A 22,852-nucleotide genomic window follows, 5' to 3' on the forward strand; every position below is an offset into this window, starting at 1 on the left:
GCGAGCTTTATTTGAACAAAATTGTTTTAAGTAGACCAACATTTACCAACCTCTGTATTCAGACAACCGGGTAGATCCACCTGTATGGAGTAAACTTTAAACCATTAAACTAACCCAAACAAGTGCTAGAATTCTGACAGATTCAATAACGAGTGATCAGTTGTTGTTAATTACAGGAACCCTAAGCACTGTCTTGTGTGACTTGCAGGTAGAGCTGGAGTACGCTGCCATAGCATTTGTGTATACAGTATAGTGATAAATAAGCTTGTGGCTATGACTATAGAAGGTAAGAATGGAGATGGGTTGTGCTACTGCCTATGGCCATGGAAGCACATTCATTCCCCATTGCATATTGTACCTTCTTACATGGGCCAATGGAAATTGGCCATTGGTAACATGGTGTTTGGATGAATATACTCCCCAATCTCCTGCAAATTGATTGGCAGACATTTCATTCTCCCTACAACACATACAATAAGCCATGCTGTTTCAGACATACTCTTTATTTTAACTGAAAGTAAGAGATTGAAACTGGACCTGCAAACGTAACCATTGGTGCTCCATAGTGATCAACACCAGAAAAACACATGAAGTACACATGGACACAGCATTGGTGTGACGCTGAGCTTGTTGAGTATTGTATTGATTGAAGTCTGCGGAGCTTGTTGTGTATTGTATTGATTGAAGGCTGCAGAGCTTGTTGAGTATTGTAATGACTGAAGGCTGCGGAGCTTGTTGAGTATTGTAATGACTGAAGGCTGCGGAGCTTGTTGAGTATTGTAATGACTGAAGGCTGCCGAGCTTGTTGAGTATTGTATTGATTGAAGTCTGCGGAGCTTGTTGAGTATTGTATTGATTTAAGGCTGCAGAGCTTGTTGAGTTTTGTATTGATTGAAGGCTGCGGAGCTTGTTGAGTATTGTATTGATTGAAGTCTGCGGAGCTTGTTGAGTATTGTATTGATTTAAGGCTGCAGAGCTTGTTGAGTTTTGTATTGATTGAAGGCTGCGGAGCTTGTTGAGTATTGTATTGATTGAAGGCTGCGGAGCTTGTTGAGTATTGTATTGATTGAAGGCTGCGGAGCTTGTTGAGTATTGTATTGATTGCAGGTTGCAAAGCTTGTGAAGTATCCCTGGGCCAAATGTATTAAACCTTATCAAATGACAAAGTGGAGAGTGATAAAGAGAGATAAAGCACCAGCCAATCAGCTCCTAACTGCCATGTTACAGGCTGTGGGGCAGATTTATTAAGCCTGGTAAAGAGATAAAGTGGAAGGTGATACGGCACCAGCCAATCAACTCCTAATTGTCAACATAGCTGGTGCGTTATCAACTTCCACTTTATCTCCACTTTATCTCTTCACCAGGCTTAATATATCTGACCCGTGTTTGAGAAATGCCAGTTAGGAGTTGATTGGCTGGTACTTTATCTCTCTTTATCACTCTTATTTTATCACTTATTAAGACTTAATACATTTGGCTCAGTTTTGTGCTAACAGCATGAGACTGGCTTTGTAGTGTAATGACTTACGTTATGATACTTGTGCACTGCAATTACATGGAATTACAAGGCCGGTAGTATATGTAAAGTTTATTTGAACTATTTAAACATCGCTTTGGTTTTATATGAGGATGACAGGTTAGCTCCAGAAAACATTAATGGCTTCCCAGAAGTATTCTTTGATCCTGTCCAATGTCAGGTTTTGCTGAACTGGTATTTTTATATTCTTATATGACTTATTCCTCTGTAATAGCCTCTGCGCAGCATTAAAGCACAGCCCAATATCCAGGGCCGGATTAAGCCTTCGGGGGGGCCCGGGGCACTTTAGTCAGGGGGGCCCCCTCCCACATGTCATTACTGGCCAAAAACTGCACGGGAGAATATTACATTGTCAAAACACAGAGTAAAGGTAGTATAAACTTGGTCAATGGGTAACTGCAATGGGGGGGGGAATTAATAAATAAATATATATATACCACATTAAAGGCCCGTGTTTGCCCCCTCTGTACCTTACTCTGTAGGAGCCCGGACAGGCTCAGCACTTCCTCTGATTAAAAACCCTCCCATGATGAGGCCGACGCTGCTACTGTCCTCCATAGGCCTGAGAAGCATATGATGAGCTCCACCAAGCAGAGCTCAGCACAAGCCTATCAGCCTCTGACCTCTTGTGCAAAGTCTCATGGGACTTAGTTAATTCCTAGTAATGCACTGCAGACTTGTGCAGTCAGTGTGCCTTGGCTCCCGATGCTTAGCACCATTAATCATTGTCACATTGGCAGATAGGTGAAGCAGCAGCACTACCCCACTCCCATACACAAAACCTAAACTAAACTAAAAAATATTTTCATATATGTTTTTAAAAAAATACATGCCAACCACAGGGGGCACCTAGATAGAGGAGTGCCCAGGGGTACTGGCCCTCGCTCTGCCCTCTCCTTAATCCGGCCCTGACGATATCTCTGGACATATTATGTTCATGTTGGACACTAAGGTTCAAATATAATATCGTAAAATATTACGACAGACATGAAACATAATACAGACTCGTGGTGAGATTTAATAGGATGAGAGATTCAGAAAGTGAGAGATTTGGTAAGAAATCTCCAGTTTTTTTAAAGCGGCAATCATTTACACTTCAAAACCAGTTTGATCTTGAAGTGTAAATGATTGCCGCTTTAAAAAAACTGTACAATTCTTACCAAATCTCTCACTTTCTGAATCTCTCATCCTATTAAATCTCACCCACTATGTCTACAAGCATTAGGTCGACACCACTAGGTCGACATACATGAAGGTTGACATGACTGAATGTCAACATTGGGTTATGTCGACAGGGTCATTAGGTCAACACAAACATTAGGTTGATATGGGGAAGGTGGACAGTCAAAAAGTCGAAAAAAAATGTAATATTCCCCTTGGGGAATTACAGGCGCTGGAATGGGTGAATGCTCCTAATTGCTGTGTAAAAAATGGGAGAGTAATTCCCACTAATAGAACAAAACACTGGTAGCAAGCAAACACAGCGCTTAATTGGAGAATGATTAATTAAACACCATGGGTAATTAAAAAAATATTAACATTTATTATATTAAATAATATAGCATTAAGAATAGATTAAAGAAAAATAGACAATAACCATGTATTGGCATGTAATAATATTGTTTCTCACTTAGATGGCTGATTGATAATGGGTCCCAAGTTGACCATTTGGCCTTATAGCAGTCCCCTCTCCTGGCAAAGAGTCTCAAACACGCACTGTAAGCAGATGTCACTTGTATTAGCCCAGTTGGGGCATGGGGATCCTGGAGTGGAGTCTAATGTCCAGAGGGAGTTCCTAGGCCCGAGAATGGTTGATGGGTCAATAATAGGAACTTAGGGTCCTGGGTCCAATTTTGGGATGATTCTTTAGTCAGCAAATGGTCGACCGTTGGCACATCAAGGAGAGACTGTTTGGCTGGTGCACCTGATGCATTTCGCCAGTCTAGCTGAAAAAGCCAGCTAGACTGGCGATTTTATCGTAGGATGGCATCGCGCATGCTTACTACCTACTGTATCGATTATCGGGCAGCCTGCAAATTCAGTTGGGGGAATGGACTTGGAGAGAGATTTAAAAATGGTTATATTGGGGGCCGTATACAATTAGGCATGGGGAAAATCTCCAGGTTTCACACCCAACAATATTCAAATATTTAGCATTTTTCCTATTTGCTACCTGATGGGAAAATGTTATGTTGCTTCCAGACATGGAACCAGGAAGCACTGTGTCATATGCAGGAATCTACGGGTCCTTATACATGACATCCCAGGAGTGCATTTTAATGATGACTTTTCCTTTCAGCGCCTGAAGCTGAGCAAAAAACTGCACCCTCACAGCTTTGCATGTGGGGGATAGTTGTACGGACTGAACCGACAAATAGCCACGCGGTAAACTTAAAATTAAATATATCCTCTAATACCCCTTTCACATCAGCCACAATGAACAACCTAGCACTTGTGTGAAAAGGTCCCAGGCCAAAATCCCGGACCAATGGGCCGGGATTTCAACCCTGCTGGCCAGCAGGCTTGCTCCCGGGACCAGCCTGGGATACAGGCCGGTGTGAAAGATACTTGGGGATCCCCTCCCACCACTGGGGGAAGCCGGAAGTCTCTACTGCCTGCTGACAGCTGCTGTGCACCCACCCCCTCCTGCCATTGCTCATTTTGAAGCAAAAAGGGGTGCTAGCAGGCAAAGCTGGAATGTTTTTCCTATTGGACCCGCCAAATCCCCCCCCCCCCCCCCCCGGGCATCACACAAGTATGTGGTCTCCTTCGAATCCAAATTGCTGGGATTTTAATCTAATACCAGGCTGGTCCTTATTGATCAATTGGTTCCGGAGATATTTTGTAATTTTATGGCTGTTCATGTACTTTGAGGTCATGTTTCTCTGGAACCAAATGGCCCAGTTTCACGGGACCAGTCTCATTCGAAGCCCACTCAAAAGTGTGTAAATGGGTCAATTGGTTCTGAAGATATAGCCGGTTAAACAATATAGCCGGTTAAAGGGGGGCGTGGTTGGTTTTCTCTCCCCCTCACACCAGAAAATGCAACCCTGGAATGTCCCTGCATGATCCAGAAACCATATTCCCGGGTAAGTCCCTGCATTTTCTGGTGTGAAAGGGTTATAAGTGGGGGTTTAAAATAGTGTGTTTTCTTACCTGTATTTCTTCAACTTCTAGCTGTTGGCCTCCAGTGTTACCACTACCACGGTCTACCAGACCAAGCCCAGCAGAAACAGGTGGCCAGAGCTTGTGAACCCAGCCAAACACACTGCAGCACGACCCTTCTTAAATACAGAGGTGAGTTTCTCTTCTTGTACTAACTCTTACCTCAGCCTGCATTTGTATTAGGGTTGCCTACCCTACTGGAATGGCTGGGAGACTCACGATTATCGGGTCTGCCTCTGGGGCCTCCCGAAAGGGGGCAAGTCCCTTGTATTGAGAGGTTGATAAATAAAATGGAGGACCTGGGATTAGGGGCAAATATCTGTAGATGGGTAGGGAACTGGCTGTGTAATAGAGAACAAAGAGTGGTCGTGAACAGTGCTGTTTAAAATATGATACCAGTATTAAGTGGACTGCCACAGGGTTCAGTTCTAGGGCCCATTTTATTTAACATTTTTATTAACGATATTGGGATGGGCCCCGCACTATAAAAAGGACATCATAGAATTAGAAAAAATCCAAAGAAGAACAACAAAGCTTATTAGGGGGATGGAGAATTTAAGCTACCAGGAGAGATTAAGCAAGCTGGGACTATTTACACTCGAGAAGAGATGTTTAAGGGGGGACATGCGTAATATGTACAAATATATCAGGGGCCAATATAAGGAACTGTCAAACACCCTTTTTTCTGCTAGACAGTATAAGGAACTGTCAAACACCCTTTTTTCTGCTAGACAGGAATCTAGGACGAGAGGGCACGAGTTTAGATTAGAAGAAAAAAGATTTTGTTGATCCAGAAGAAAACATTTCTTTACAGTCAGAGCAATCAAACTGTGGAACTCTCTCCTGAAGAAGTGCATACCTCCAAACTGTCACGATCACAGCGGGACAGTCCCGATTTTTGGGTCCTGTCCCGCTGTCCCACCCGCGGCAGGCATTGTCCCGCTGCGGGGGGTGGCAGTTGGGAGACCCCCAATCTAATAGAATAGACGCTGTGCGCATGCGCACAGCGTCTATTCTCGTATGAAAATGAGGTAATGGCTAATTAGCATAAGCCACACTCTCATTTGCTTACGCCCGCCCCCTTTTCGAGTGTCCCTATTTCACCAACACAGAACTTGGGAGGTATGGAAGTGGTGTCAGCAGACACTATAAATACATTTCAAATAAGGTTGGATAATCATTTATTGGTTAAAAACATCCACGGGTATGAATAAGTAACAATCTGTCTTTAAAATATCAGAACATACTATACAACAAGGGATTAACTATTATAAACATAGGTTGAACTAGATGGACGCAAGTCTTTATTCAGCCTCACCTATTATGTAACTATGGGCCTTATTTTGGTTCATTCTTTCTGACAAAATCCTTCTTAGATGGACAAAACCATGTGCACTGCAGGGGGGGCAGATGTAACATGTGCAGAGAGAATTAGATTTGGGTGAGTAATTTTGTTTCTGTGCAGGGAAAATACTGACTGCTTTATTTTTACACTGCAATATAGATCTCACTTTGAAGTAAAACCCCACCCAAATCTAATTCTCTCTGCACATGTTACATCTGCCCCACCTGCAGTGCACATGGTTTTGCCCATCTAAGAAGGATTTTGTCAGAAAGAATGAACCAAAATAAGGCCCATGTATTGCTGCCAGTCTCCCGCCCCCCCCCCCCCCCCCCTTCCCAAGAATCGCATCATTGTAGCCCAGCCCACCGCTGTGCAATGCCAGCACTGCATGGCAGGGGGAGTGACCACAATGACGCAATCATGCTGACCCTGCCCTTTCTCATCACGCGGGCGGGCCTGCCCCCTGCCTCAGGGAGCTGACTAAGTCCACTACTTTGTGTTATAACACTTTGTAAGTGGACAGTAAAGTTTTGATTGCAGAGCTGTTGCTTCCATCTCTATGTTATTCTACATACAGTAGGTGACAATGCAGATTCAGGTTTGGTATGACTCACCGATGGGAGGGGGGGAACACAAAAAAGCCCCTCGCTTCACATTTCACAGGTTCTATTCTCCCTCTATAGGGGTCGCAGACCCCCCACGATTGAGAATAGCCTCCGTTGGTTGGGATTGCGACCGTTGAACAGTTTTTCGGCATGGGCATTGTGACCGCCAGGATCCCGACTGTCGGTGAGTCATCCGGCACCCGCAGATTCACCTGTTGTTTAGTATAGAGAACCCAAAGGGCCTTCGCCACTTTTCTTATCATCTTCTATGGGGCTGAATGGTTTTTGGACGGCAGGGTGTAAAAAACTATTTTTTTCTCTGATAGTTGCTTTTAGGGCCAGTAGCAAATGAAGGGCCTAATTCAGACCTGTTTGCTAGGCTGCGTATTTTCACAGCTTAGCAAGCAGGTAAATGCCACCTGCCGTCACGCTGAACACCCGCTCCCCCCACCACAGGAATCCACGCATTAGCATGTGAGTGTATGTGTGTGTACGCTTACACATCCGGTCAAATGCGGCTGCTTACCATAGAATGATTTTCCCCCCTTCGCAGTTAAAAGTAGGTCCATTACAAGCGAGTCTGAATCACCCCCTAAGTCTGTTGCCTTTCCTTTGCCTGTCATCAGAGCCGACAGCCACCTACAAACTCCTCACTTGTTCCATAGATGTTTTTTGGCTGTTTGGAAAGTTCTTGTGCGACTCCATTGTAACCCCTGTCTGCATAGGGCCCCTGCGGATATTGCGATAACACTGGAAGAACATCCGCTGTGTGTAATGTGTAACAACAGATTTCTACCCACAGAATTGATGGATTTTGAGACTGTAATGAAGGGTTGTTCTACGGGGGAAATCTGCAACCACAACAAGACATACTCAATGCAGAACACCCAAATCACCCAGACGATTGTATGCTGCGACTCGGAGCTCTGTAACTCAAACCTGGCGCCAGGTCAGTATTTATCCGAGTCTCAGATTAGATCTTTCTGTGGTTCGGAATTCAGATTCAAATATTATCCATATTTTTATCGAGTTTTAGCGATTTTTAGCCGAACCTAAAGCTGAATCAAAACCAAAACACTTGAGGGAGATTTGGCCACCAAAACACGTAGGTCCGTGCATATGTCTAGTTCTCATACTGGTAACCATTACTAAACGATCTTCCCTGCATGTTGACTTAAAAAGCATTAGGGGGGATGCACTAAAGTAAAAATGGTGTATTTGCCGCATTTCCCCATGCATTAAATCGTGCTCGTCGAGCGTTACCCTGTAGAAGCCTATGGTCCGCACTTCACCCCGGTGTTTGAGGGATCTGTCGCGGATCTCTCCCAGCATTGCACGCAGCCAGCGAAGTTACTCTGAGCATGCGTTAGTGCACACAGGTGCGGATTTAGAGGGGGCGAATGGGGCGGTCGCCCCCCCCCCCCCCCCCCCTAGGGTTCTTGCGCCTCATGCTGGATGCTGTCCCGGACAGCAGCCCCACTACACGCTGTAGTAGGAACCAGGAAGTGGCTGTGTGTGCAGTGGGCACTGGCAGCAGCGGCCGCAGAGTGAGAGAGCAGAGATATTATTATAGCTGCTGGCGGCGGCAGCAGGAGACCGGAGCTGCAGCTGTGAGCCGGTTACTATAGGATTGTGCGGAGGTGTGAGCTCCAGGTGAGGCCTGGCGGCAGCGGGGGTGTGCGTGTTGCCGAATGCGGGTGTCGCTGATGAAAAGGAACCTCTGCTGGCGGTGCTCCTGCGACCAGTGATTAGAAGGGGGCTGAAAACGGGAGCGCGGGGGCACACTCCCAATCACTGGCAATATGGTCGCCTGCGAGCATATTTCCAGCGATTTCAGCCCCTATCGCCCCTGTGTGTACACAGTTTAAGGATTGGCCAGGGGAGGGGTCAGCACTAGAAAGGGGAGGAGCCTGGCCTGGAGAGGGTCAATAAATCCCCCCCCCCCCTAGAATAAAAGTCTAAATGCGCCCCTGAGTGCACATGCGATTGTTAACATTGTGATAGTGTGGCGGGATAGACCTACAAATATTAGTGCATCTCCCCCTTAGTCTCCAACGTTATGGAAGCTGGTTGACTTTGATTAAGTCGACAGTCAATAAGCCGACCACTATTGGTGAACAGACAATACGTCAACAAAGGAAAACAGTCAACATAGTCTAGGTTGACATTGACACACAAGCAAAAGGTCGACATGTTATTAGTCGATAGAGAAAAAGGCAGACGCAAGTATGTTTTTTTAAACCGACTTGGGCATAGAGTTAGATTTTAATGATGTGCCAAGCGTAAAGAGGCACCTTGCCGGAAGCATGGCGAGCATGGTGTCCATGTCAACAGATGTCGATAGACAACAAAAACACCTGTGAAAAATGTATGTCAACCTTTTCCTATGTCGCCTGTTTTCATGTCAACCGTGGTTGCTTGTGTCAACCTTTTGTCAGCGTAGACCAAGGCCATGTCACCATTTTTCCTGTGTTGACTTATTACCTGTCGACCATTAGTAATCCACACCCAACATTAATACCAATTATAACAATCGGACATTTGCTTTCAATGCCTAACTTGAGCAAAGATATGTAAAAGCAGATTGGCGGTTTCGATTCAGCGCAGATTTAGCATCAAAATGCAACATTAGCAAACGAGCAATTACAGAATAACAAAATAGTATTCAGAGGGTTACGGGGAGACAAATACAATAGGAAAACCTTGTATCAAAAACTTTATTCATTTGAATCTTTCTGCTGCAGATCTAGGAGATGACTTCCGTACGGAATGCTTTGCGTGTCAAGGACCACCAGCAGCTTGCGCGAGAACTGACCTACCGAGTCTGAGGTGTGGACCCTCACAGAAAAATTGTATTGAAGTCTCCATCACCGTGGCAATCGGGCAAGGTTTGTATGTCTACGGTGTTTGCGTCCTTTGACCAGTGCCATCTCTCTGCCCACGAGGTGGATAGGGCCTGATGATGTGCCCTCACCTTGATGATGTGCCCTCACCTCGCTCTACTTCCATCTATGGAAAGATAAAAGTAAATTGGAAAACCACAGTATTCTATTTATTTATTAACAGTTTCTTATACAGTGCAGCATATTCCGTTGCGCTTTACAAAAGGAGACAGTGATAGAACAAACAGGGTATTTACAGACAGTCAAAAGGTAGGAGGGCCCTGCTCGCAAGCTTACAATCTATAGGGTAATAGGCATTGATACATAAGGATAGATACTGTAGTCTTTATTGCATCGATTCCACCAGAATGCAAGGTTCTATGACTGGTTCTGGAATTTGATAAGCTTGCCTGTAGAGATGAGTTTTTAGGGAACGCTTATAAGTTTGGAGACTGGAGGAGAGTCTTATTGTGCTTGGGAGGGCATTCCACAGAGTGGGCGCAGGCCGAAGAAAGTCCTGCAGTCGGGAATGAGAGCGAATGATGAGTGTGGATGAGAGACGCAGATCTTGGGAGGAGCGTAGAGGTCGTGTTGGATGATATTTTGAGATAAGAGAAGATATGTATGTTGGTGTAGTATGGTTTATGGCTTTGTGTTTAAGTAAAATAATTTTGTATTGAATACGGTAGAATATAGGTAACCAATGAAGTGACTGACAGAGTAGCTTTGCAGACGATGAACGTCTGGCTAGGAAGATTAGCCTTGCAGCTGCATTCATGATGGACTGTAGTGGTGAGAGTCTGTATTGGGGAAGGCCAATAAGGAGACTATTGCAGTAATCAATGCGTGAGATGATGAAAGCATGGATTGGAGTTTTTGCAGTGTCTTGTGTAAGGTAAAGGCAAATTTTGAATATGTTTTTTAGGTGCATGTAGCATGATTTTGAGACAGATTGAATGTGGGAAACAAAGGAAAGCTCAGAGTCGAGGATAACACCTAGGCAGTGAGCTTTAGCGGTAGGAGTGATTGTCATATTCTCTACAGCAATAGAGATATCAGGTTGGTAACTACTATTTAATGGCGGAAATATAATTAATTCTGTTTTTGAAATATTAAGTTTGAGGTGGCGAGATGACAACCAGGATGAAACAGCAGAAAGGCATTCAGATACATGGCTCAATATAGATGGGGACAGGTCAAGGGAGGATACTACCTACTAAGTATCATCCACATACAGATGATACTGAAATCCAAAAGAGCTGATTAGTTTGCCAAGAGATGAGGTATAGATTGAGAAAAGCAGAGGCAAAAAAAGCAAAAACTGAACCCTGAGGTACTCCAACTGAAAGAGGTAGCGAAGAGGAGGTAGCATCAGAGAAACGAACACTAAAGGAGTGGTTAGATAGGTAGGATGAGAACCAAGAGAGGGCGGTGTCTTTAAGACCCAGGGATCGTAGTGTTTGTATGAGAAGTGTGTAGTCAACAGTGTCAAAAGCAGCAGAGAGATCTTGAAGAATTAGTAGTGCATAGCGGCCTTTAGACTTAGCAGTGACCAGATCATTCACAACTTTAGTCAGTGCTGTCTCTGTGGAGTGTTGGGCACAAAAGCCTGACTGAAGCGGGTCCAGTAAGTTGGGCGAGTTAAGAAAGTGTGTGAGGTGAGTGTAGGGAAGTCTTTCAAGTCATTTGGAGGTGCATGGAAGTTGAGAGATGGGACGGTAGTTTGAGAGAGAGCTTGGGTCAGAATTAATTTTTTTTCAGAATCATAGTTATAACTGCGTGTTTGAACAATGAAGGAAAGACACCAGTAGAGAAAGAGAGGTTACAGATTTTAGTTAAGATTGGAATGAGCACAGGAGACAGAGATTTACCTATTTGTGAGGGTATAGGGTCAGGAAAAGAGGTAGTAGAGTGGGAGGCAGAGAAAAGTGCAGATACTTCATCTTCATTTGTGGGATCAAATGAAGTAAATGCGTCAGAGGGCTCAGGTATGGAATTGAGCATATCACCAACTGAGTTGGAGCGTACCAATTCATCTCTGATCCTGTCAATCTTATCCCTGAAGTAGGAAGCAAGATCTTGTGCATGGATAGTGGCTGGTGGCTTGGGTGAGGGAGGGTTGCGAAGGGATTTAAATGTATTAAAATACATTTGGTTTAGAAGCTTGAGCAGAAATGAGAGTTTGGAATTATGTTTGTTTGGCAGTTTCCAGGGCATAACCTATAGGACTAGTAGATAGTCTTATGTAAAAAAAAAAATCCACTGGACTGTAAGATTTACCCTATTCCAAACTAGATCTGTTATTTGTAATCAGGGCCGCCATCAGAGGGGGCAGTGGTCCCTTGAAGCGATTGTAGAGGTAGAGTAATGCAGCCAGTGCTGCAGACACTGGAGGTCTGACCAGCACCCCGGGAGTCAGAAAAAGGAAAGGGGCCCTGCCTATTTTGTCAGCCCTATGCTCTACAATTTCTGATGGCAGCTCTTGGTAACTCATAGAATCATATCATACTGTGATGTGTTCAGAGGCGTAACTAGATATTCGTAGGCCCCATAGCAAAAGTTTGTAAGGGCCCCCTATTTAGCAACTGATGGTGATAAATGTATGCAAAACATATTAGTTTGACAGCAAAGATGGGCCCCCTTCAGCTCTGGGCCCCATAGCAGCTGCACCCCCTGCTCCTATGGTAGTTACGCCCCTGGATGTGGGTAATTGGGATAAAGTGGATTAAAAAAAGAAAAGAAAAATTAAAAAATAATAAAAAAAAAAAAAAAAAAAAAAAAAAAAAAAGTTTTAAATAAATAAAACTAAAAAATTAAAATAAAATAAGATTAATAAAACAAACAGAAAAAACACTTAGCAGCAAGTAAAAGGAGAGTTTAAAGTGAGAGGAGAGAGAAGAGTGCAATACCATATATAAAATAATAAACAGCGGCTATTAATGTTTAAGCTCTTTAGTGATATTGTGGCAAAGTCTTTTAGCGAGTAAATCGAGGTCTTTCAGTACAATGTACAGCTGACTAGCCCTAGCTACGATACCGTGACAGGATGTGGCTTTCTCTCCAAGTTCGGAGTCCCGTGCGGCGGCTTCCGGCTTCAGCGCTTGTACTTCCGACAGACGTGACACTCGCTCCTGGCTTTGCTGGCTCCAACGCGTTTCGTGCTTGCGCACTTAGTCATGGATCACGAAACGCGTTGGAGCCAGCAAAGCCAGGAGCGAGTGTCACGTCTGTCGGAAGTACAAGCGCTGAAGCCGGAAGCCGCCGCACGGGACTCCGAACTTGGAGAGAAAGCCACATCCTGTCACGGTATCGTAGCTAGGGCTAGTCAGCTGTACATTGTACTGAAAGACCTCGATTTACTCGCTAAAAGACTTTGCCACAATATCACTAAAGAGCTTAAACATTAATAGCCGCTGTTTATTATTTTATATATGGTATTGCACTCTTCTCTCTCCTCTCACTTTAAACTCTCCTTTTACTTGCTGCTAAGTGTTTTTTCTGTTTGTTTTGTTAATCTTATTTTATTTTAATTTTTTAGTTTTATTTATTTAAAACTTTTTTTTTTTTTTTTTTTTTTTATTATTTTTTAATTTTTCTTTTCTTTTTTTAATCCACTTTATCCCAATTACCCCCAGCGCTTTGATTCTATTTTTGTCCTATTATCATTATCACCTTATCAGAGCTGCTCCCCCCTCCCTCTCAAAAAAGCATTGGCGCAAAATTAGCAATTTTTTTTTTTTCTCTACGCCCCTGGATGTGTTCTATGTGTACAGTCATTCATTCTGCAGCTCTGTGATGTCTTCTATATGTCCATGCTACAAAACTGATGGACACTAGGCAATCACATGCCCATGAGCAGACCTGTCATTGGTGTATCTGTAATGTAATAGGTGCAGTGTGTGCAACCTCACACCTACCCTACTCCCAACTATACTACCCACACTAATACACCCTCACACCTACCCTACTCCCGCCTGTGCAACCCACACTAATACACCCTTACACCTACCCTACTCCCAACTATACTACCCACACTAATACACCCTCACACCTCCCCTACTCCCACCTGTACTACCCACACTAATACACCCTCACACCTACCCTATTCCCGCCTATACTGCCCACACTAATACACCCTCACACCTCCCCTACTCCCACCTGTACTACCCACACTAATACACCCTCACACCTACCCTATTCCCGCCTATACTGCCCATACTAATACACCCTCACACCTCCCCTACTCCCAACTATACTACCCACACTAATACACCCTCACACCTCCCCTACTCCCAACTATACTACCCACACTAATACACCCTCACACCTCCCCTACTCCCACCTATACTACCCGCACTAATACACCCTCACACCTACCCTACTCCCAACTATACTACCCGCACTAATACACCCTCACACCTACCCTACTCCCAACTATACTACCCACACTAATACACCCTCACACCTCCCCTACTCCCAACTATACTACCCACACTAATACACCCTCACACCTCCCCTACTCCCAACTATACTACCCACACTAATACACCCTCACACCTCCCCTACTCCCAACTATACTACCCACACTAATACACCCTCACACCTCCCCTACTCCCACCTGTACTACCCACACTAATACACCCTCACACCTACCCTATTCCCGCCTATACTGCCCACACTAATACACCCTCACACCTACCCTACTCCAGCCTAGGCTACCCGCATAAATACACCCTCACACCTACCCTACTCCCACCTCTGCTACCCACAATAATACACCCTCACACCTACCCTACTCCCGACTATACTACCCACACTAATACACCCTCACACCTCCCCTACTCCAGCCTAGGCTACCCGCATAAATACACCCTTACACCTACCCTATTCCCACCTATATTATGCTTACTAATACACCCTCACACCTACCCTACTCCCAACTATACTACCCACACTAATACACCCTTACACCTCCCCTACTCCCACCTATACTACCCACACTAATACACCCTCACACCTACCCTACTCCCACCTATACTACCTACACTAATACACCCTCACACCTCCCCTACTCCCACCTATACTACCCACACTAATATACCCTCACACCTCCCCTACTCCCACCTATACTACCCACACTAATACACCCTTACACCTCCCCTACTCCCACCTATACTACCCACACTAATACACCCTCACACCTACCCTACTCCCAACTATACTACCCACACTAATACACCCTTACACCTCCCCTACTCCCACCTATACTACCCACACTAATACACCCTCACACCTACCCTACTCCCACCTATACTACAAACACTAATATACCCTCACATCTCCCCTACTCCCACCTGTACTACTCACACTAATACACCCTTACACCTCCCCTACTCCCACCTATACTACCCACACTAATACAATCTTACACCGTGACCCACCCTACTCCCGCCTGTACTCTACATACTAATAACCCCTCACACCGTCCCTACTTCCACCTATACTACCCACACTAATGCCCACTCACACCTACCGTACCGCCACCTATACTTCCCACACTTATGCCCTCTCACCCCTTCTCTACTCCCACCTGTACTACCCACACTAATGCCCACTCACACATACTCTACTCCCACCAACTACCATTGTTGCAGCACGTGCAATGTACTGGGGCCTCTGAGGACTAAGGGGGTCCACTGCTGCCCCTGTCACCCTCTTCCTGTCACATACTGTTTTTCTCTGTAACACTCTGCCTCTCTCTGTCACCCACTGACATGTTGCATATTGTGAGCTTGTGTTGAGGTGGAGAAGGGGGGCGCAAATGATATTCTTGCACCTGGACCTACCACCCAAAAGGTTCAGCTGCTGCCTACCTGTACTACACAGGTCTACCCAACTCCTTCCTATATTATACACCCTTCACAAGTTTCTGAGTCTCGATACCAGGGACAGATTAAACCTTTTGGGGGACCCAGGTCACTTTAGACAGGTGGGACTCCTTCCACTTGTCATTACTGGCTGCAAACTGCACGGGAGAATATTACAATGTCAAAACACACAGTATAGGAAACAAACTTGGTCAATGGGTAACTGCAGGGTGGGGTGTTTATTATATATATATATATATATATATATATATATATATATATATATATACACACACACACACACACCACATGAAAAGCCTGTGTTTGTCCCTCTGTACCTTACTCTGTAGGAGACCTCACAGGCTCAGCGCTGCCTCTGATTAAACCCTCCCATGATGAGGCTGCTGCTGCTGCTGCTGCTGTCCTCCATGGGCCTGAGAAGCATGTAATGAGCTCCCCCAATCAGACCCCAACACAAGCCTCTCAGCCTCTGACATTTTGTGCAAAGTCTAATGCGACGTAGTCAGCTCCCAGTAATGCACTGCACACTTGTGTAGTCAGTGTGCCTTGGCTCCTGATGTTCAACACCATTAATCATTGTCACATTGGCATATAGGTGACCAAAACCCTTAGCTAAAAAAAAAAAAACCATTCCAGCTACAGGAGGACCCTAGACCCCCTGAGCCCCCCCCCCCCCCCCCCCCTTAATCTGGCCCTGCTCTATACTTGCTCTTCTTATTGCAGTTCCTAATACTACTAATACTCATATCCCCTTTTTGCCTGTGCATTTTTTTTACCATATATGTCCGTGTTGTATTTATGTCCCGTTTTATCCATGTTCTGTTGTTACGGAGCTTGCTGGTTACTTACAAGTCAACGACAATAATATGTTCATCAACGTTACACAAGTTAATATTTGCTTCTGTTATCACGCTGCCATTACAACAAGAAGCAATCTCTGTTGTTGTGCTACATTAACATCTATTTATTTAGCTGCTCATGGAATTTTTCTTCTTTTAAATAACAGCAGGCGTCAGGGAGATTGTGATGGTGCGCTGCGCTCCGCAGTGTAAGAGTGCAGACTTCTTTGTTAGGTTCTGCTCCAAATTACCCTTAATAACACACTCTGTCTTGTCTAAAGTGCCAGTGCATTAGCATTGACAGCTTAAGATGTGCTTAAGTGTGGTATAATCCCCTTTAATAACCTATTGCCATTTGTGGGGACGAGGGGAGCTTGGTGGCAAGGAAAAACACAGGAAAAAGCCCATCTCCGCGCTGATGTGACAGGTATATCTGGTTATACATAGCTGGTGGCCCTAATTGACAAGCCGTGTAAATAGTACCCTTGACAAATTAATTTTTCTTCTCCATACCATACTGACATTGTAACAGCCTTTTGCAGTCAGAGAGTGCCCTCTGCTGGCAAAATAAAGGGACTGCAGCTCTTTTTACTTGCAGGGCTGAAATCAGAAGCTATGCAATTTAAAAGTGGTATACGGTCCAAGGGTGAAAGGTCGACACATGCATTAGGTCCACAATGGCTAGGTCGACAGTCAAGAGATCGACATGGGTTTCATCAGTTTTTCTGGAGCTGACATGTGCCGTCACGTGGTATTTCATGCCCTGCCATCCACTAGGGCACGGAGGTAGAATAGACTAGTGTAGCGAGGCACCGGGCCGAAGTATAGTGAGCCAACGAAGGGGACGCGGTGAGCCCATATGGTGTCCATGTCGACATTCTGGACAAAAAAGTGAACTCATGTTGACCTAAAACTTGTGTCGATCTTCCATCCATGTGGTGTGGACCTTGGAACAATTGCATTACTAGAACAAGACAATGGGGCAGATGTACTAAAGCCTTGGAGAGAGAGAAAGTGGAATGAAATAAATGACCAGCCGACCAGTTCATCTCTGCCATCTAACAGAATGTGTTTGAAAAATGTCAGTTAGGAGCTGAGCGGCTGGTACTTTGGGGCATATATAGCAAGCAGGTATGATCATAGGGTCAACAGAACTTAGGTTGACAGTCATTGGGTCAATACATGAAATAGGTTGACACAAGCATTAGGTCGGCATGGGCAAGGTCGACATGAAAAGGGTGGGTTTTTCATGGTTTTTTTTTTGCTGCCTATGTCCACATTTTAAAAAAGTGAAAAAATCATGTTGGGTTTCTGACTATCGACCTTCCCATTGTCGACCTAATGCTTTTGTTGACCTTCCGACCCTTTCGACATTAGCCAGTCAACCTTTTTCATATGTCAGCCTGAGTCCTGTCAACCTTAAGTGGTTGACGTAATTTATGTGGACCGTCATACGGTCTTGCCTACGACCCATACCTGTTTCATGTGCCCTATATACTTTGCAATATATCCCACACCCTATTGCCAGCATGTAAGGTTATTAACCTTCCATGACAGCTCCCACCAGTGCAGGCTGTGGGAAGGGGTAAATGAGCCCATAGGCTTCTATAGGTTATTTCCAGTGGTGTAACAATAGCCCCGCAGACCCTGCGGTGGCGGGGAGGTGCCTATAAAGTGTGGGCGCCGGAAGGTCTGCGGGGCTATTGTTACCCGCCGCTGCCTGTCAGGACCTGCCAATGCCGCATCTGCCTGCAGTCCCGTCCTGGCTCTCCTGGCTCCGAGTCCTGCTGCTAATGAAAAGTAACACACAAAATGGCTGCCCCCATACAGCAGACAGTTCTTGAGGAAAACGGTCTGCTGTATGGGGGCAGACATTTTGTGAGTGTCGCTTTTCACTAGCAGCAGGAGCCAGGAGAGCCGGGACGGGACAGCAGACAAGACAGGCGGCAGACGTGGGAGGGGGTAAGGCGTGGAAGGGTTAACTCTACTTGGGGGGTGGGGGCACTGCCAACATTTTTGGCAGAGGGGAGCAAATTTAATAGTTACACCACTGGTAATTTCCTCTATAGATGGTGGAGGAAAGAAAGAATAAAGTGGAATAAATAGGGATGTATCATTAAAGCTTAGGACTCACTTGCCTACTGTCCCGGAAGCTGTGGCAGACTACTACTCCCAGAAGAGTAGGCGGATGTGAGTGATAATACGGGGAATTGGGCTCTGTGTGGAGGGAATGGGGCAACAATTTGCCCAATGACATGGCAGCTTGGGCCTGCCCCCAGTGCCACCAGTATAGGCTTCTCCCATAGAGGAGATAGAACGTTAAGGACAATCAGCAGCAGCAGTGTGATCTGTCTTCTCTTTATTTCAGACACCCAACGAAGAATGATAAAAAGCTGCAACAACCTGACCTGCCCCGGACTCGCTGCCTTCAGCAATGGAGAACACCCGGTGTCCTACTCCTCCAACCACCTGTGCTGTAATGGCAGCCAATGTAACAGCGGGCACTTTATAGGTAACACCCCCTGTGCGGCATCTTCCCTTCTCTACATCTGATTCCTGGGAGCTCGCCGCTGTATTCTTCTGTACAGTTCTAAGGGTAACGCAGTTCCGGTGGTGCGCTGCAGGTTTAGTGCATATGAGGAGCAACGTATAGTGCGGTAAACCACCTAAAACAGTGTTCTAGGGGCCTCCTAACCATAGGAACCTGTCTAAGTTCCTCTTGAAGTAGTATTGGACCTGTGGCTATTTGCAGGTATGGATTGAAGACCACATGGGCCTGGAGCCGAACATAAGAGAAGGGGAGGAACTGTGCCCAGTCACTAGGGGGTCGTACCCACTGAGGGTGCTGACCAGTCTTTGAGTGCAACCCACATTTTAGGGATGGCCATATAGTGCAACTGGCCATCGATAGTGTTAAACTATGCAATAGATTACCATCAATATTTTTACCTATAGATGGTCATCCATTGTGTTTGACTGATTGGCTTGTGGGCCAATCAAAACACAGGGGTGGGCTTCATGGGTGTCAGGGCTCCGTGTCCCGTCACTTTGAAAAAAAAAAAACCGAAAGCAAAACCTCGGTTTTGCTGTGCCATCGATGGAGGGAACCCATCTGGTTCTCCCCCATCGATGGCAAAGAATACAACATCGGCCATAAACCATTGATGATTTTGAATCATTGATGGTCAATGGCCATCTCTACCACATCTCAGGAAGGGAAGATAATTACGGGCCTGCAAGAAAATCTGCATTATCAATCATTTTTCATCTAGAACTTATAGTGAAGCCTTTGCTTTATTTTACAGCTTATACATAAATATCTGTGTTTCTCTCCCCGCTCAGATGTAAATCCAGGTGCAGAGAATGGACTGGAGTGTTACAGTCGATCGTCATCCAAAGGGGTCAGCAAAATGCAGTGCCGAGGGGAAATGACGCAATGCATGGACCTGATAGGTAGGAGGAATAAAGCATTCCCATTGGCTGTCCTGCTCTGTCGAAAATGGAATAATTATTTCCCAAGGCCATTCTTCCGATTCATTCCCTATCACATATGCAAGGGTTAATTTAATCAGAAGTCATTGAACCATACAAACTCCACACAGATATGATCCTGTTTGGAATCAATGGTACCATTGATGGATCTTAACGATGGTGTGAAACCATCTGCAAGGAGCTATTGATGTTTTCATCCACCGATGGTCACCCCCTGCATTACAATGCATTAGGATTTCGGCCAATAAGAGCCTGGGGGAGGAGCATTGCATTAGTGTCTGGGGTCATAGCTGCAGTAAGCTCCCTGTCCCGGCATTAGCGATGATTTTGAGCAGCTATTTTATCTGGCAATGACCCACCAACCATAATAGAGAAATACTCTATATTTAGGGGGAGATTTGCCAAAGTTTGCAGAGAGATTTTAGTACCAACCAATCAGCTTCTGCTATTTAACAGCCTATAAAATGACAGGAGCTGGTTGGTACTTTAACTCATTGACGTATTGCCCTGACGCTGATCCCAACTTTATCCCCCTCAGGTTCCTCCAGAGATGACGTTGTGATGAGTGGGTGTGCTACGGAAGCCTTCTGTCAAGGCCGGTATCCACATTTTGACATTCCTGGATGGACAAGCACTGTATGCTGCACCAACTCTTTCTGTAACCACGGTGACAGCGCTACTGATCTGAAAGCACCAAAACATTAAGCATCGCTAAGAACCGCCAAACAATCACCTGCAATATTCACTTGTGTATGGTTCTAGAACACGTTGTTTTCAATATGGTGTTACATACCCTCCAACATTTAAAGGGCAGAGATCGGTACACATACGGAAAGGGGGCGTGGCCATGGACAAAGGGGGCGTGGTCACACCCCCTTTCCGAATGTATACTGGCCATTTTTTCATATATGTATTTTAAATTAACTTCATGCAATGTAAAAACATCAGCAATGAAGTATCTGTATATACTGCACAGCAAATGCAGATTGTTATTTGTGTAACTCACATGCTCCAAGCTGTCAGCAGTCCCGCGACTGCCACAGCGCTGCTGCTCCAGTCATCCAGAGATCTCAAATGCCCATGGCCACCGCCAGAGGGTTTGCCTTTACAGATAATGGCATGCCCCTGAGTGCTGGGGGTTCCGCAATGCACGCTGGGACCCCAGTGCACCACTGGGAACGGGTGCAGAAGCCCTAATTACAGATTTTCTATCCACCGGACACACGATCACCAAGTTGGGACGAAGGATTTAGGAGCCGCACAAAAAAAACGGTACATTAGGTACACTGTTATTTAGCCGGTATAGACCATTAAAAAACGGTACTGTACCGGCTAAATCGGTACCGTTGGAGGGTATGGTGTTACCGTTGCCTACTCCTAGTGGCCATTTTGTATAATATTGAGGAATTGCCGTGTATCAATGGACTGGAAAACAGTGAAGCATGAAACATTTTATTAGTAATGAATTTATAGCCACAAATGGGCCTTACCTCCACGGGCAGGTGACAATCACACCCCGAGGACCACTAATCAGCAAAAATTTTCATTTGATGCAAGCCAGGAATCTAATATACATTGTATAGTATAAGCCTGGCTTTCCACTGCAACAGTGTTAAAATAATAAAATAATAAAAACATGAACTGTTATATCCCAACTTCATTACAGACAGCTTAATCCAGGCATGTCCAAAGTCCGGCCCGGGGGCCAATTGCGGCCCGTGCTGTCATTTCAAGCGGCCCACACAGCACAAAAGGTGGGGCCCCTGCGAGCGGGCCTTTACCTTGCTGTCTGCAGCAGTGAGGAGGTGCCGGCCGCCACAGTGAGATGTGTTTGGCATCTTTCGGGTGAGTATGCATCCAACCCCTGCAGCTGCAATGGTATATCACCCTCCTCCGCACTCACAGTGACAGCAGTGTGTGGGGAGGGGGTGCAGCAAGGTGGAAGCTTGCTCCCGTAACATGCAGAGTGGAGGAGGGCAGCAGCAGGAGCCCAAGCATTTGCCTCTCCGTCCTCTGGCTCACACAAGGGGCTGGGAAACATACAGGGAAGGGACAGGGCAGGCAGGGGGACATACAGTCAATGGGGGCAGAGTGGGGGACATACAGTGAAGGAAGGTCAGGCTGGGGTACATAAAGTGAATGGAGGCAGTGATGGACATTCAGAGAAGGAGGACAGGCTGGAGGGGCAGAGTGAATGGGTGCAGAGTGGGGAACATACAGTGAATGGTGGACATACAGTGAAGGAGGAGCAGGCTGGGGGACATACAGAGAAAGATGGTCAGGCAGGGGAATATGCAGTGAAGGGGGCAGAGTGGGGGACATACAGTGAATGGGGGCAGGCTGGAGGAAATACAGCGAAGGGAATATACAGTGAAGGGGCAGGCTGGGGGACATAAAGTGAATGGGGGCAGAGTGGGGGACCATTCTGATGTGATTAATGATTCAAAGAATGTCAGGCTGAATGGTCGGCCCCCCACATTTTCACCTCACCAAAACTGGCCCTCGTCGCAAAACGTTTGGACACCCCTGGCTTCATCTATTCACGAAGGTCGGATACAGGAAAATCAGCTAAGAAAAGAATCACTTGAGCTGCTGTGACATCACTGGCCTGCCCCAGAAATCAATCATCCAGCCTACATAGTAGATATGAAATAGTTTAGCGCATAAATGTCTGTGCTCAATCAAATATAAATACCTTGCTCCCCTGCAGCTGCAGTATTATGGGATATTCAGGCCCAAAGGAGAGAAACCCAAAGAGAAAATATGGTACTTGTTTCCTATCTGGGCGCCCGCTAAGTTAATTGCGCACCATGCTATTCTCCGTAGAGAAATCTGATCGCATCGCATCGTACACATACACGATATTGAACGATGCGAAGCGATGCGATGCGATCCGATTTCCCATAGGAAACAATGTTAAATGGATCAATTTACCCAAATCAGCATAGGGAAGAATGGTAAATGGGCCAGAAACCCCAAAAAAACCCACAGAGCAGTGGAATGTCCCCCCAAAAGTAGTTGACGCCACCCCGCCATCAACGTGAACCCGAAGCGTGGCGAGCGCAGCGAGCCCGCGAGGGGCGGCGGTACGCGTCCTCC

The 22,852-nt window shown here is 45.7% G+C and overlaps 1 protein-coding gene across 1 annotated transcript; it reads left to right on the forward strand.

The window, feature by feature from the left end:
- Positions 1–273: 273 nt before the first annotated feature.
- PLAUR (plasminogen activator, urokinase receptor) lies at positions 274–21,247 on the forward strand. The gene is made up of 7 exons (XM_083161476.1): positions 274–286; positions 4,715–4,834; positions 7,455–7,601; positions 9,397–9,540; positions 18,630–18,773; positions 19,604–19,714; positions 20,292–21,247. The coding sequence occupies exons 1-7, from the start codon at positions 274–276 to the stop codon at positions 20,456–20,458; spliced, it is 846 nt and encodes a 281-aa protein (XP_083017602.1). The 3' UTR covers positions 20,459–21,247.
- Positions 21,248–22,852: the final 1,605 nt, after the last annotated feature.

This window comes from Crinia signifera, chromosome 19 (genome assembly GCF_055691185.1).
Source record: "Crinia signifera chromosome 19, ASM5569118v1, whole genome shotgun sequence".
Taxonomy (NCBI): Eukaryota; Metazoa; Chordata; class Amphibia; order Anura; family Myobatrachidae; genus Crinia; species Crinia signifera.